A 16,269-nucleotide genomic window follows, 5' to 3' on the forward strand; every position below is an offset into this window, starting at 1 on the left:
GCGGAGAAGAGAAGAGACCCCCAAGGCTCAAAATCTCATCTTTATTGGGAAGACTCAGAACAAACAACCTACCCCCCACCTTCAAGCCTGGGGACGGAGGGCGGGGGATCTGCACCCTCCTCCCATATGTACACAACAGAATCCGCCTGGAGAAGGTGCCCCCGCTTGTGAGGGCTGAGGCAGCAGCTTCAACAAGCTAGCGCTTGAGAGCCAAGCAAGCCCCTTTTCCTCTCCAGACTCAGTTTTCTCACTTGTAAAATGGGCTCAGGGGAAACCAATGCTACGGAGTTTCTCGCCAGCGCTGAAGATGTCCGATTCAGAAGGATGAGAACGTCGGAAGACTGACCAAGGGCCGCCCAAGGGTATGGGGGTGCTGGATATCCTGGTTGGGTTCGCACGGCCCCTTCCACCTCCCTCCCCACCCAGCGCCTCTCCTCCAGCGCCGCGGGGGCTACGTGGCCTCAGGCCCCGGGGACAGGAGGCCGCCCCCAAAGCCCGCCTCGCGGTACTGATTGGGGAACATGTTGCTGCCCACGAGGCTGGCAGTTCCTCCGTCCCCGGGGCCCGGGGACTGGTACGAGTCCAGAGTCAGCGGCTCGGGGCCGGGGGGCTCCCCGACCGCGGCCCCTGCACCCCCATTGCCCGTGACAGCGCTGATGAGTGGTGGCGCTGGGGGCAGCATGTCCAGCATGGTGAAAAGCGTGGGGGCAGCGGGGTCGTAGGCAAAGCCGTCGTCCAGGAGGTCCGGCTCGCAAGGGGGCTCCAGGCCTGGGAGGGACACGGTGCCAGGGAAGAAGTCTGTGTCTGGCAACAGCGCTGATGGCGGGAGGAACGGGCCTGCAGGGATGAGAAGAAAGAAGAAAGTATGGTGGGCTTTTACGGTCGACCTCCGGCCAGGCCCTAACTCAAATGCCCCCTCTGTTGCTAAATGCTTTATCAGTGTGGCCTCCTATAATGCCAAGAAGAAACCCTGAGTAGGGACTATCACCGTTCTCTATCTCCCTTTTTTTGTTGTTGTTGTTAAAATAATTTTTTTGAGGTATAGTTGATGTCCAATATGGTCCAGGTGTACAACATAGTAATTCACGATTTTTTAAGGTTATACTCCACTTATAGTTATTATAAAATATTGGCTATATTCCCTGTGCTGTACAATATGTCCTCATAGCTTATTTATTTTATACGTAGTAGTTTGTACCTCTTAATCCCCTGCCCCTATCTTGTCCCTCCTCCCTTTCCTCTCCCTACAGTAACCACTAGTTTGTTCTCTGTATCTGTGAGTTTGTTTCTTTTTTGTTATATTCACTAGCTTTTTTCTTTTTTAAGATTCCACATGTAAGTGATATCATACAGTATTTGTCTTTCTCTGTCACTAAGCTTATGTCCTCCAAGTCCATCCATGTTGCTGCAAGTGGCAAATTTTCTTTTTTTTTTTTATGGCTGAGTAGTATTTCATTGTGTATATGTACCACATCTTCTTTATCCATTTATTTATTGATGGACACTTAGGTTGTTTCCATTTCTTGGCTAATGTAAATAATGCTGCTATGAACACTGGGGTGCATGTATCTTTTCAAATTAGTGTTTTCATTTTTTTAAAAATATATACCTGGAGTGGAATTGCTGGGTCATATGGTATTTGCAAATGATATGACTGATAAGGGGTTAATATCCAAAATATAAAGTTCATACAACTCAACATCAAAAACACCCCGATTAAAAAATGGGCAGAAGACGTGAACAGACATTTTTCCAAAGAAGACATACAGTTGGCCAAAAGGCACATGAAAAGATGCTCAACATCATTAATCATCAGAGAAATGCAAATTAAAACCACAATGAGATATCACCTCACACCTGCAGGATGGCTATCATCAAAAAGACACGAATGGGACTTCCCTGGTGGCACAGTGGTTAAGACTTCATGGTCCCAATGCAGGGGGCCTGAGTTTGATCCCTGGCAGGGGAACTAGATCCCACATGCGTGCTGCAACTAAGACCCGGTGCAACCAAATAAATAAATAAATAAATAATAAAAAAAAATAAAAAAAAAAAAGACACGAATAACAAATGTTGGCAAGGATGTAGAGAAAAGGGAACCCTCCTACACTGTTGGTGGGAGTGTAAATTGGTACAGTCACTGTGGAAAGCAGTTTGGAGGTTCCTCAAAAAACTAAAAATAGGATCATTCTCATTTAATAAGCAAACAGGCAAAATAACTTGCAGTCCACAGGTGAGTTGCAGAAGCAGGGTTGAAATCATGCTCCTGTAGTGCTAGGGAGTTTTCCCCAAGAATGAGGAAGAAGAGGAGGCTCCAAAGCTCCCCCCCCAAAATAAAGACAACCCGAAAAGTGAAATATCCACACCATGGGAGACCCAAGGGAGAAGTCACAAGTCCCAAAATTGTATAGTAAAATGGTGTCACTGTGGGAGAGTCTCTCTTTTTGAGACAAGACAAACCTCACCAGCAAAGGTTGATAACACTTGTCTCAGAAAGAGACACTGCGCTGCTTGAACTCCTATTTCCCAGCCTCCCTTGTAGCTTGATGTGACTAAATGCTGCTGGCTGAAATGTGGGCGTGATGGCTGCAGCTGCAACAGCCACCTTGAACCATGAGGTGGAAACTGTGAGCTGAAAATGGCAGGAGCTTGGGTCTCTGATGATCATGCAGCCACCAAACCATCCATGGACCACCTACCTCTGGACTGTGTTTATGTGAGAGGAGAAATAATGTTCTATCCTATTGAAGCTCCTGTTATTTGGGGTTTTGCTATGAATGCAGTTAAACATGATCAAATGCAGTTAAACAAATGCAGGTGGCATTCCTGCTTTCTGGCAAGTTCCTAACATCTCCTGGGCACCAACTCTATGTCAGCCACTGTGCTAAATAACTGTGTGATGTGACCTCACTAAATTCTGGAAGGAACCCTAAGAGGGAGGGTCTCCATCTGCAAGTTAAGTAAACTGAGGCCCAAAGAGGTCATACAGTGGCTAAATTGTGTCCTCAAATTCAAACCCAGTCTGATTCCAGAGGCCATGCTCCTAACCATCACACTCTAGTGCCAGGGCAGCTTTGCCACAAGGATGAGAGAGGGGAACTTTAGACACTGGGAAATCGGGGCGACAGAACAAGTGGATGAATGACAGGTGGCTGATGAGGAGAGGCTTTGGGGATTGGGAATCGAAGGTTGATGAAATGGACTAGGATTGGGGGTTTCTAGGGGCAGAGCTGTTGGGCATTGGTTACAGTGGGTTGGGGGGACAACAGGTGATAATTGAAACCTTCAGGGTGGGACTGGCTGGAGTGGTCCAGGCTCAGCAGACTCTGAGTGGTTGGCAGCTGGCTGGCAGCTGGGCGCCGTGGGGTCGCTGGGGTGTTGGGGACAGCATTCTTAGAGCTAGTGGTCAGCGAGTGGGGAGGCTTTGGATGGCAGCCAGACAGGGTTAGAATTCATGGGAACTGGAGGCTGGCATGTGAGTTGAGACGAAGGCTGCAGTAGAAGAGGCCAGAGGGTGGCTGAATTCAAGGCTGGCTGGCTCTGACACCACCCCCATTTATCTACCATCTACTCCCTACTACTGGTTTCACATGTCATCACTAATCTAAACCTATGCCCAGGTGCAGCTCCCTGCTCCACCTCAGACTGGCTGTGTGACCTTGGGCAAGAGACATCGCCTCTTTGGGCCTCAAGTTTTTCACCAGTAAAATGGGGGTGGGGTGTGGGGGGAGATGACAGCACCCCCCCCCAGGGTGATTACCCAGATTAAGTGAGTAAGCACACACAAAGCAGTTATGTGATCATTATATAGTGTCTGTAAAAATAAATACATTAAATTTTAAAAGGTCAGTGAGGTAGGTATGTGGTGAGACTTTTCAGAGGAGCCCTGAGGCTCTGAGAGGTAGAGCAACTTGGTGAAGGTCACACAGCAGGTAAATGGCCCAGTGGAGATCAGAGCCTCCAGACTGTGTCCAGAACCACTATTCTTTCCACTTTATGTTGCTGGCTAAGTGGTGAGACACTGCCCTAGTAGGAGCTCCTGGGGGGCCTGAAAAGGCCAGAAAAGCAGGGCTGCAGCTCACCCTCAGCCCACCTTGTGGGCAGGGGCTTGCACTGAGCCAGGACCCACCTGAGCCGTGGCCGGGCAGGAAGTGATCCAGGAAGGCCGGCTTTTTCCTCCGCCGTTTGCTTTCGATGCCATGGGGGTCTGAGGGAAGGCAGAGATGAGGACCCCTGGATCCCAACAGCCCCTCCTCCCCAACCTGGGGTGGGCCAGGGCAGTAGGGTCAGTCATCCCCTCCCAGTAACCTGGAGAGGGATGCGAAAAGGGGCAGAGGGAACACACCAGAGCTATTCAGCTCCCCAAGGACGTCGGGCAGCCCACGTTTCCGCTTCTTGTCCACACCGTAGCTGTCTGTTTAGGAGATACCAGAGGCATACAAAATAATCCATTAAAAATAAGAATTAATTATAGAGACGATTTGGGAAGTTGTTGTGCTGTTCTGGTTTTTGCCCAACCAATGCAAATAGATGTCCACATCTTAATCAGAATAAAACCCAAATCCACTTCTAGCTACACCGGTACGTCCCAGACACAATCCTGCCTCAGGGCCTTTGCACTTGCTGTTCCCGCTGCTTCAAACACTCTTCCTCAACTTGTACCACTTCCCTGGAGAATTGCTTAGTCATCCTCCCATCCTCAGGTCAGCCGTCCCCTCCTTTAGGGAGCTCTCCCTGAACCCTAAGGCTGGGTCAGGTGCCCCACTCTGGGCAATCCGAGTTCCGTAAGCAATTCCAATCCCAGCCCTGCCCACTCTGGTTGTCACTGTATGGGAATGGATCTGTCCCCCATCTCCCCATAAGACTATGAGCCTCATAGGGTAGGGCTGGGGCTGTCTCAGTCACCGCTATGTTCTCAGCACTACCCAGCAAGGGCCAGTCATGAGCAGGCGTGCTGAGGGGAGGAATGATTAAATAGTCCCAAAATGTCATAAAATGGGTACTATTATTATTTCCATTTTGCACAGGAGGAGTCTGAGGCTAGGAGAAGCCAAGATCGCACAGCCAGTAAGCAGCAGACCGGGATTTGAACCCCAGTCTGTGCAACTCTGAGCCTGCATTCTACTTCTGCCTCTTCCCCTTTCCCCTTTGGGTCACCCCAAGCAAGACCAAAGACCTAGTCTCTGAGGCGATGGGTCACCCTGGGTGGCTGTGGTTACCATGGTCCCGAGGCAGGTATGTGAAGGGCAGAGGCTCACTGCAGACCCCATCAGTAAGCCGCTGCAGGAAGACGTTCACTGTCACAGGTTCAACAATCTCCAGGTCCTCGTAGGGTGGTGTCTTGAACACAATGGCAATCTGGCGGTGCACGTCGGCCTGGGAGAAGTCAGCCCGGCCTTCCCAGGAGGCTCTGCTGAACACCACCGATATATCCTCTGGCAGGAAAGTGCGGGCGTCAGCTGAGCCAGGACACTGGTCCACCGGAGACCCAACTCACTCAGCCTCCCCCAAAATCAACACCAATATTTCTAAGCATAAAACTAATCATAATAAAACTAATCATAGTGGCAGCTAACTTTCTGTTGAGCACCTACCGTGTGCCAGTCACTGACATATACACACACACACACACACTCATCTAATCCTTTAACAATCCAAAAGGCAGGTAGAATTAATATTTCCACCTTATCAGGGGCCCCCAAGACCACCATCAGATTCAGTGATTCACTAAGGGGACTCACAGGACTCAGCACATAGTTGTACTCATGGCTATGATTTATTACAGGAAAAGATAGATGCACACGCAGTAAAGAGGAAAGGTGCCTGGAGCGAAGTCCAGAGGAAACCAGGTGCCAGCTTCCAAGAGTTCTCCCCAGGGGAGTCACACAGAACATGCACACCGCACACTGCTGCCCCCAGTGGCAACACACATGAAATGCTTCTACCAAGGAAGCACATTAGAGACTTACTGCCCAGGGTTTTTACTGGGAGTTGGTCAAGTAGGCTCCCTCTAACTGGCACATATCAAAATTCCAGACTCCCAGAAGGAAAGCAAATGATCCACACAAACCATATTGTTTGTACGGTTTAGGTACAGTGAGCCACTCTTAACAGTCAGGAAATGGTAGGAGCCCTCTCAAAGTTCCCAAAAGCCAGCCAAGGGTCAACCTTGTAAACTGGGCTTCCAAAGGCTAACAGTCTCAGACCTGCTATGTTAACTCTTTTCTAGACACCCACTTCATAGATGGGGAAATCGAGGCTTGGAGGGTTTAAGAGACTAACCCCAGGTCATACAGCTGGTAGCAGATTAGTCGGGATTCAGTCTGCTACTCTGCCTACTATTTCTTTTTCTTGTCTTATTGCATTGCCTCTCATCACACTAACTCCATATACTGAGGCTTTATATGTGTTGGACAGACATGGTTTGCCTCTAAGACACATAACAATCCTATGAAAAAACTACCTTTAGGAAGTCCATTATATTGAGGGGAAAGCAAAGGCACAGGGAGGTTAAGTCACTAGTCCAAGGTCACAGTCAGCAAGTGGTGGAGCCAAGATGGGAATCCAGGCAGGCTAGAGCTCTTCACCACCAGCTCTTACAGCTTGAGGAAGTTACTGATATCTCTGGGCCTAGTTTTCTCACCTTCAAGAGGGAAAGTCATAGTACTCACCTCACAGGAGTTGTTAGGAAGATTAAATGAGTCACTCCAAGAAAAGGTCTTAGAAAAGGGCTTAACATAATAGGTGCTCCTAAGTCCATGTTAAGTATGATAGTTTTTATTAGTATTATGCAAAATACTAGCTCCAGGTCTGGCACTCAGGAAATCCTCAGTAAATGCTAACTCTCTGTAGTGTAGTTTTTAGGTACGTGGGATCCCATCTCATCCTAACACCAGCTCATTTTAGGGATGAGGAAACAGGCTCAGGGTGGTGAAGTCACCTGCCCGAGATCAGTTAGTGAGTGAATAATGGAACAGGACTCACATGTACCTCGAATCATTCACCCAGGGCAGGAACAGTTTCCCTGCCCTGACCGCAATTCCCAGGCTCCTAACAGCCTCCTTGGCATTCCTCAGATTTCAGCTCATATATCACCTCCTCTGGGAAGCCTTCCCAGATGCCCGGACCATGTCTGGACTTCCTGTTGTTCAGTCTCAGCACTTTGTCTTCTTCCCTCTCAGCATTACTCACATTTGTAATTTGTCTTTCTTTCCCTACGTCCCTCTGAACTGAGAGCCCTGTGAGGGCAGAGGCTGGGCCTGTCTCTGTCACTGCTGTGTCCCACCACTGCCTAGCACAGAACCCAGCACAGAGGAGCCACCCAATAACCATTTGCCCATTCATTCAAAATCTTATAAGAACCTCCCACTCCTGGGTACATATCCAAAAGAATTGAAGACAGGTGTTCAAACAAAAACTGATACACAAATGTCTAAATCAACACTATTCATAATAACCAAGAGGTAAAAATAACCCAAATGCCCATTAACTGATGAATGGATACACAAAATGGGGTATATCCATCTATGGAATATTAGCCATAAAAAGGAACAAAGCACTGATACCTGCTCCAGCATGGATGAACCTTCATAACATTACGCTAAGTAAAAGGATCCAGACATAAAAGGCCACATATTGTATGATTCTGTTACATAAAATGTCCAAAATAGGTAAATCCATAGAGACAGAAAATAGACTGGTGGATGTCAGAGGCTGGAAGAGAGGGGAATAGGGAGTCACTGCCTAATGGGTACTGAGTTTCTTTCTGGGGTGATGAAAATGTTCCGGAACCAGAGAGTGGTGGTGGCACAACCTTGGGAATGTACTAAATGTCAATGAAGTATACACTTTAAAATGGTTTAAATGTTTTGTTTTAAGAGTAAACCTTGCAGGGGGCTTCCCTGGTGGTGCAGTGGTTGGGAATCTGCCTGCTAATGCAGGGGACGCGGGTTCGAGCCCTGGTCTGGGAAGATCCCACGTGCCGCGGAGCAACTAAGCCCGGGCGCCACAACTACTGAGCCTGCGCGTCTGGAGCCTGTGCTCCTCAACAAGAGAGGCCGCGATGGTGAGAGGCCCGCGCACCGCGATGAGGAGTGGCCCCCGCTTGCCGCAACTAGAGAGGGCCCTCGCACAGAAACGAAGACCCAACACAACCAAAAAAAAAAAAAAAATTAATTAATTAAAAAAATAAATAAATAAAAATAAAAGTGACTCTGAAGATCATCTAGGTTTGAGAACCATTAAAAAAAAAAAAAAAAAAAGAGTAAACCTTGCAGAAAAAAAAAAAGAGAGAGAGAGAGAATCAGGAAAAAAAAAAAAAAAGTTGTTTGTTTGTTTTTTTCCCCGAGAACCTCATGTGTGCTTGGCCTTGGACTGGGTGGTTCCGGGGACACAGCTGCTCACCAGGATCCTCCCAGGTCCTGCCCAGACAACCCAGGGGCGGGAGGGTGGGGGTGGAGATAGACGTTAACTATCTAACCATACAACCCGAGAAAGGATTGTGCGGGGGATTCCTGAGGCTGTAGCATGTTCTCCAATCCTCCTCCCCTCTCACTGCCCTCCTGCCCCACTGGCTTCACTGTTCCTCCAACAACTAGGCCTGCTCCTACCTCAGGGCCTTTGCACTTGCTGTTCCCTCTGCTGGAACACTCTTCCTCACATGGCCACACAGATTCTTCGTGGCTCCAGTGTCGTCTCCTGAGAGCGGTCCTCCCTGGCCCCACTAAGTCAAACTGTGCCCCACAACACCTCCAGCCATCTCTCTCTATCCCCTTCCTCAGCATTATCTACCTCCAGATACTACTTTTGCACCGTCTTCCTGATTTTTTTTCAGCTCCCTTTCTTTATTTTTTACTTTTCCTCCCAGAAGCACAGACCAGCTGGATTCAAATCCTGTCTCCACCTGACTACCTCTGTGACCTTGAGCAAGTTACTTAATCTTTCTGTGCCTCGTTTTCCTCATCTGTAAAAGGGGAATAAGAGAATCTACCTCAGAATTGTTAGGCAATTAGATGATTGAATAAATGACACATACAAAGTGCTTAGGACAGAGTTTAGCACTTAATAAGAGCAACATAGGCTTCCCTGGTGGCGCCGTGGTTGAGGATCCGCCTGCCAACGCAGGGGACACGGGTTCGAGCCCTGGTTCGGGAAGATCCCACATGCCGCAGAGCAACTAAGCCCATGCGCCACAACTACTGAGCCTGCGCTCTAGAGCCCGCGAGACACAACTACTGAGCCCGCGTGCTGCAACTACGGAAGGCTGCGTGCCTAGAGCTTGTGCTCTACAACAAGAGAAGCCACCGCAATGAGAAGCCCGTGGACACCGCAATGAAGAGTAGCCCCCACTCGCCACAACTAGAGAAAGCCCATGCGCAGCAATGGAGACCCAAGGCAGCCAAAAATAAATAAAATTTAAAAAAAAAATGTGCAATTAAAAAAAAAAAAAAAGATCCCGCATGCAGCAATGAAGATCCCACGTGCCGCAACTAAGACCCAGCGCAGCCAAATAAATAAATAAATACTAAAAAAAAGAAAAAAGAGAAAGCTCTCCCCCCAGGCAATCCTGGGTTGTTTTTTCTTTTCAAAAAACCCTGTTTTTAATTGGTCCAATGGTTAAGACTCCGCCCTTCCAATGCAGGGGGCGCGGGCCAAAAAATTTTTTTACAAACCAACAAAACACCCAAAAACCCTATTTGAAAAAGGGTTTTGACATTTGAACAGATGTGAATCATGTGGAAACACTGTCCATTTTCTCCATTCGTAGCCCTGATCCAACTGTCCTAAAGCATTTATTTATGCAACTCCACGATTTTAATACCAGAGTCCCCCGGAGCTCATGATGGCAAGGCCTGCCAGGTACCCAGCGCAGGCCAGCACTGTTTGTTTGTTTGTGCCTCCTTCTTTGTTCATGAATGAGTGAGCAGGTGAGTGAGTGAGTCAGTGAGTGAATGAATCAATTGGCTGTTTCTCTCTGACTCCAAAACCAAAGCTCTGGACCCTTCTACTCGGCTCCCCTGGTTAACTGGCTCTTCTTCACCCTCTCATCCTCCGGGCTCCCCAGCTGCCCCTGCTGGCAGACCCCACTCCGCCCACTCGCTGCCCCAGGCCCCTCACCTTTCTGCACCTTGTCGCACAGCAGGTAGAGCTCCTCGCCACCCGTGCACGGCCCGCTCTCCTTGTTGATTCGGCAAATCCGCAGCTCTGACGTGTTTGTGGACTCTGGGAAAGAGGAGAGGAAGAGGCACACAGAAAAAACGAGAATTCAGTCATCAAACCCTTACCAGGTACCCCATGGGTGCCCACCCTGGGGTGTGGAGAGGTGGGAAATGGAGAAGCCAGGGTGCCTGACCCTTCTGGAACCTGTGGTCCAGGTGGAAAAAGAAGATGCCCAGGCAGAAGAGGTTAATGGACGATCATGAGTCCTCCGTGCTGAGGTCCGGTGAGTGTCTGCCCAAAAGGGAGACCCTCAGACCTCAGGGCTGGTGGGGTCAGGAGTCAGGGATGAGTCTTAGATGAGGGCTAATGGCCTGAAACTTGTAGTGGACACATGTTGTTTTGCCAGTCTAGTAGTCCTGGCCCTTCTTCTGTTAACAGTCCCCCCCCAGTTTTCCTTTAAGGAACCACCCCCCACCTCAGTCATGGGGATTGGGTAGGGCGGAGCCCACTCCCAGCTCAGAAGTGATCATTTGCCCTAGACCTGGCCAGTCAGAGCATCGCCTCCTTCTGGCTGCAGCTGATTAGTCAGCGAGGAGGACATGACTAAAACTAGGCCAATGAGAGACAGCCCTGGGACTCTGAGCAAAAATACTGAGTAAGAGAATCTCTCTTTGGGAGCAGGGGAGAAGTGTCATGCTGGTAGGATGTAAGACTAGAGCTGCGTACAGTTATTTTGCCCCTGCGTGGGAGGGCCCTGCCAACAGTGACTCTTAACATAAAGGAAGCATGGCTGAGAGATGGAAAGAGATCCCTAATGACATCACTGAGAACCTGGATGCAGCCAGACCTGAAGCACTGTGCTACCTCTGGATATTTTTAGTTAATGGAACAAATTCTTCTTTTTTTCCTTATTTGAGTTGGGATTCTATCTCTTGCACCCATAAAAGTCCTGATTGAATTAATATCCCTGCCCATTTTGATGCTTGTGGCAGTCACTGTAGGCTGGCTAAAATCTAACAGCCATTCCCAATCTCCTCTTCCATACCTGTACCCCTCTATAGAGGATGAAAAACCTAAATACTTGCTTTCTCAGATTCCCTTGCAACTAAGGGTGGCCGTGGGACCAAGTTCTGGCCAATGAGACATAAGGAAATGTCTACCAGGGTGATTCTGAGGAATATATTATTTTCTCTATGAAAGAGAGAGAGATTATTACTCATGCTGCCTCTTCTCAAGGGCTGCCTAGTATAGTTGTACTGGTTGTGCCTTCTGCAACACCAGAAAGCCCCATTCCCAGAGGCTACCTAGTAAATGCTGACCCCTAGAATTGGGCAGTGTACAGCCTGCACACCACACAGGGTGTCACTGCCCATCATGCCTTGAACACAGACACGATGTCTGGAGCTATGGCAGCCAGTTCATGACCATGAGGGAAAGCCCAAGAGAATCACAGAGCTGCTGAACCAGCACTCAGATATAGCTGAGCAGCTGAATCAATAGGAACAGCCTTAATAACTGAGAAAAAAAAAAGAACTCCCTGTTTGTTCATGCCATTGTATGTGGGGCTTTCTGGTACCCGCAGCCAAAGACAATCCAAATGGAACAGCACCCTCGACTCACTCTTGTCGTAGACGGGCTCAGAGAGCACAGGGTCCATCCGGCGCATCTGTCCTTGCTGGTCCCTGTATGAGGCCTGGAAGCAAATCCTCACGACATTCATGTCCACCTCCTGATGGTTCTTCAGGGACCCAGCTGTGGGAGAGATATGGGAAGGCTGAGTGTGGGGGGTGGAGACCCTGGTTGGGGGACAGGGGACAGGGAAGGGATGGGGCTGTGGCGATGGTGGATACTGGAGAAGGCGAGGGGACAGGGGTGGCAGAGGGGGCGAGGGGTCTGGGAGGACGGAATGCTGAGGCTAGGCGTGGGGACTCACCATTGTAGGGGTCGATGCCCAGCTGAATCTTCCGCTCAATGGCGGCCTCGATCTCCTTCTTCCTCACACACTGGATGCCCAGGTTGTTAAAACTGAGTCGGGGGGAAGGGGGGAAGGGAGGTAATCCTGAGGGGGCAGGTGTAGCCCTAACCCACAGGACGGCTCTGGTAGATGCTGTCTCGGGGCTCACAGTCTCAGAGGCTAAAGCCCCCCAGGCCCAGGGGTCCCAGCATTGGGAGGGGACTGGGGTTCAAACCCTTCAGGGGTGTGGAGAATTCTTGACAGAACTTATCTTTACCACAGGAAAGCACCTGTTGACCTCATTTATAATAAGAAAACTGCAAATTAAACAGCAATGTGATGCCAATTTTTTAAAAAACTCATCAAAACAGCAGAGATCAAAACGTCTGACAATACCCTCTGCTGGTGATATTGTGGAGAATCAGGCACTCTCACCCATTGCTGGCGGGACTGTAAATTGCCCCAGCAATCACATATTGGAGGACAACATGGCAGTATTCATTCATTCTACCAATATTTCCTGAGCACCTACTGTGTGCCAGGGACTGTGCTAGGCACTGGGGGATACAGCAGAGAACAAAAGAGATAAAATCCCTGCTTTCATGGAGCTGACATTTTCACTAAGTTTATAAATCACTAAAAGTATAAATGCACAGACTTGGGGCCAGCAATTTCATTTTTAGGAATTCATCCTGCAGAAGAAAGAGTATATATGTGAAGCTGTTCACTGAAGCACAGTTAGTTATAGAGCAACAAGAGATTGGAACCATTGTGGGTGCCCATTCATAGGGAGTTAATTAATTGTGTGCATCCATACATTGGAATACTATGCAGCCAATAAAAAGGATAGGACAGCTCTAAATGTACTGACAGGAATTATCTCTAAGATGTACTGGAACATAAAAACAAGGTGCAAATGTCTTCTACCATTCATAAGGGAAGGAAAAAAATATATATGCATAGCATATCTTTAGCTGCCTCCAGAAAGGGGCACTGGTGGCCAGAGGACCAAAGATGGTAGGAAATTTATTTTTCATTGCACACCCTTTCTGAACCTTTAAATTTTTAAATTAAAAACATATAAATTATAAAGCGAAAGAAAGAATGGGACTTGCAGCTAAGTCAGGTCTGCAGTCAAATTCCAGCTCTGCCATTGGCTATCTGGGCTCCTTCGCCTCTCTGAGCCTCAGTTTCCTCCTCTACAAAATGGGGATAAATATAATGCGTGTGAATGCGTGTGCGGCAGGGTTCCAGGCCTAGGTAAGACCCTCCACGGCCCCCAGGTCTCAGTTTCCCCATCTAGGAGATGCAGTGGGGAGAGTCTGGCTAAGCTGTCCCTGCTCTTAAGGTTTTCCGGGGTGATCCTCAGCCCCTCAAAATCTCCGTGACCAAGGGTGAGGGGTCAGGGCTCAGGTACCTGTGCCGGGGGCTGACATGAGGCCGGAGCCGCACCCTGCAGACGCCGTCTGTGCAGTCTTTCCCCACGAGGCTGTGAGGGTGAACGCGGTGAGGCCAGTCCTTCCACACCAGGCACGCGGTCACCTCCACCTCCCGCAGCCCTCCACAATCCCGGAGCTGCAGGAAGACAGGTGCTCTTGGGGTCCCTTTGCAGACACCTGCACCCATCCAAGCCTCCTTTGGTAGCTCCCCGCCCCTCCCCTGTCCCCCGACGATGGAGGAATGTTTGCTGAAGATGCCTCCGGGATCCTAAACCGGAGGCTTCCAACCTGGCAGCCTCATAACATGAGATCTGCCCCACAGATGTGCTTTCTTTCACCACTCGACTTTAAAAAAACTGCATGCACGCAAGGTCTCCAAGTACAGCCCACAGATAACATACTAATTGTGGAGAGACCTGGTAGACACCACCTTAACCATGTGATCAAGATCAGCGTCACCACTATGGGGCCAAAGTAACACAGGCATCCCCTGATGGGATGTACTGGGAAGAACACGTCACTTCTATGACAGCCCCTTCAGAAGTGCACCACCGGAATCTAATCAGGAGGAAACATCAGAAGAGCCCAAATTGTGGTCATCTGGTCAGACATATTAGTGGCATGAAAGACAATAAAAAGATGGGTGTCATATTTTGTGTTAAAAGAGAACAAAAAATGTATTTTGACCTGGCTGGTAGTTACACAGTGTATATATATATGTCAAAATTCCTAGAGCTATACACTTAAGATTTGATCAAATATAACTCAATTTCAAAAAAAAAAAAAAAAAAGACGAGAGAGGCTACAGAGACACGATAACCAAATGCAACATAGGATCCTTGATTGGATCCTGGATTGGGGGGGGAACAATTATAAAACACACATTTGGGGGACAATTGGGAAATTTAAGTACGGACTGTATATTAGATGATATTATGGAATATTATTAATTTTCCTAGGGATGGTAATGAGTGTCCTAGACATGCAGGAGCTTATTTTTAAGAGATGCCCATTGAAGTATGTAGAGGTGAAATAACATGATATTTACAACTCATCTGCAAATGGGTGTGCAAAAAACACAATGTGTATTTGTGTGTGTGTGTGAGCACTGTGCATGCGTGTATGTGTGTGTTTGTGTGTATGGAGAGAGAGTGACAGATATAGCAAATGGGGCAAAATGTCAACTGGTACATATAGGTGAAGGGTACACAGGTACTTATTGTACTCTTCTTTTAATTTTTCTGGATATTAAAATTTTTTTCATCTAAACTCATCAAAATGTGTACATTAAATACATGCATTGTTTGTATATCAGTTATACCTCAATGAAACAAACAAACAAAAAACCTAGAAAATAAAAGATTTAAAGGATTTTTTTTTTCAGAATAAAAAGTTGGGGCAGGGTGGGGGAGGGAAGGATTGGGCGTCTGGGGTTAGCAGATGCAATCTCATATATAGGATGGATAAACAACAAGGTCCCACTGTATATCAGAGAACTCTATTCAATACCCTGTGATAAACCATAATGGAAAAGAACATGAAAAAGAATGTATATATATATATGTATAACTGAATCACTTTGCTGTACAGCAGAGATTAACACAACATTGTAAATTAACTATACTTCAATAAAAAAAATTTTTTTAAAAGTTGGGGAAAATCTTGAGCTTACATTTTAAAAGTATGAGACATCACGTTATTCCAGATTTCCAGATTCTCTTTTTTAAAAGGGAAGTTATGGCAACTGGGGCTGGACTTCTACTCAGCAGCCACGTGGGGCAGCAGACAGTAACTAACCCCTTGAGACAGGGCCCAGACCCACGTGGCCGCTTGGCTTTCCTGGGTCACTCACAGGGCCCTAACTGGCATGAAAGAACCACTAAAGCCTGCTCCGAAAGTGTAAAGCCGGTGCCTATAAAATACAATGAACAGGTGCGTCTCAGTGAGGGAGTACTGCCCTCTAGGGGGCGTTTGGGATACTGAGGACCATTCTGGTTGACACTGGGATCGGGACACACAGCAGGCAGTACAGGGCCGCAGGTGCTACACAGCCTGCAATACCAGGACAGTCCCACACAAGTCCTGCAAGACTTCTGAATGTCCCGCCAACATTCACATCAGTGACAAGCCTGTTTTAAATGGTCGGAACCCAGAACCTCCTTCCGTTTTACATGTACGGTATTTTTTCCCGTAACTTTCAAATACACTGAATTTTCAAGGACTGCAATCACCATGTTAATTGAGAGGAGACTGGTTTCATTTGAACTGAGAATTGTTCACCACTTTGGTGGCCTTTTTTTTTTTTTTTTTTTTTTGCTGCGCCACTGGACCGCCAGGGAATTCCCAATTGTTCATCATTTTGGGAAATCCTGTCACCTATGGCCACGCTGGATGTGTGGCATTTAAGTAGCCAAGTCCACCACGCTGGGTCGGGCTGCATTCATGCTGCTGTATTAATGAGATCCAAAGCAACTGTTACTTTGTTTTCATTTCCCTGAGGCTGTGCCCAAGCATTTACATACTGAAATAAATGTGCTTGTATAGGCTGTATAATTTTCCTTTTATTTCTCCTTCATACTGAAGTTGGGGCATTATGGATTTCAGGGATGATTATGAGTAGACAATTTATATTGAGTAGACAAATTTCATTGAGTCAGATGGGTTAAAACCATTAGTTTAACCAGCTCCCTGATGTAACATTAGGAGATTCTGAAAAGC

The 16,269-nt window shown here is 47.8% G+C and overlaps 1 protein-coding gene across 4 annotated transcripts in view; it reads right to left on the bottom strand.

Moving 5' to 3' along the window:
• Positions 1-27: 27 nt before the first annotated feature.
• RELB (RELB proto-oncogene, NF-kB subunit) overlaps positions 28-16,269 on the bottom strand; it is a 28,942-nt gene continuing 12,700 nt past the window's right edge. For 2 of the 4 annotated variants that reach the window (XM_082438715.1, XM_082438713.1), the window contains exons 4-11: positions 13,530-13,687; positions 12,092-12,183; positions 11,779-11,910; positions 10,117-10,221; positions 5,220-5,435; positions 4,346-4,414; positions 4,130-4,207; positions 28-837 (exon numbers count right to left, since the gene is read on the bottom strand). In XM_082438715.1, coding sequence (XP_082294841.1) covers positions 452-837; positions 4,130-4,207; positions 4,346-4,414; positions 5,220-5,435; positions 10,117-10,221; positions 11,779-11,910; positions 12,092-12,183; positions 13,530-13,687 — 1,236 coding nt within the window. In that variant the 3' untranslated portion in view covers positions 28-451. Of the gene's footprint in view, positions 838-4,129; positions 4,208-4,308; positions 4,415-5,219; positions 5,436-10,116; positions 10,222-11,778; positions 11,911-12,091; positions 12,184-13,529; positions 13,688-16,269 lie in introns of all 4 variants that reach the window. The other 2 variants (XM_082438712.1, XM_082438714.1) reach the window with 2 other exon arrangements.

Source organism: Balaenoptera physalus (assembly GCF_965194825.1).
Source record: "Balaenoptera physalus genome assembly, chromosome: 19".
Lineage (NCBI taxonomy): Eukaryota > Metazoa > Chordata > Mammalia > Artiodactyla > Balaenopteridae > Balaenoptera > Balaenoptera physalus.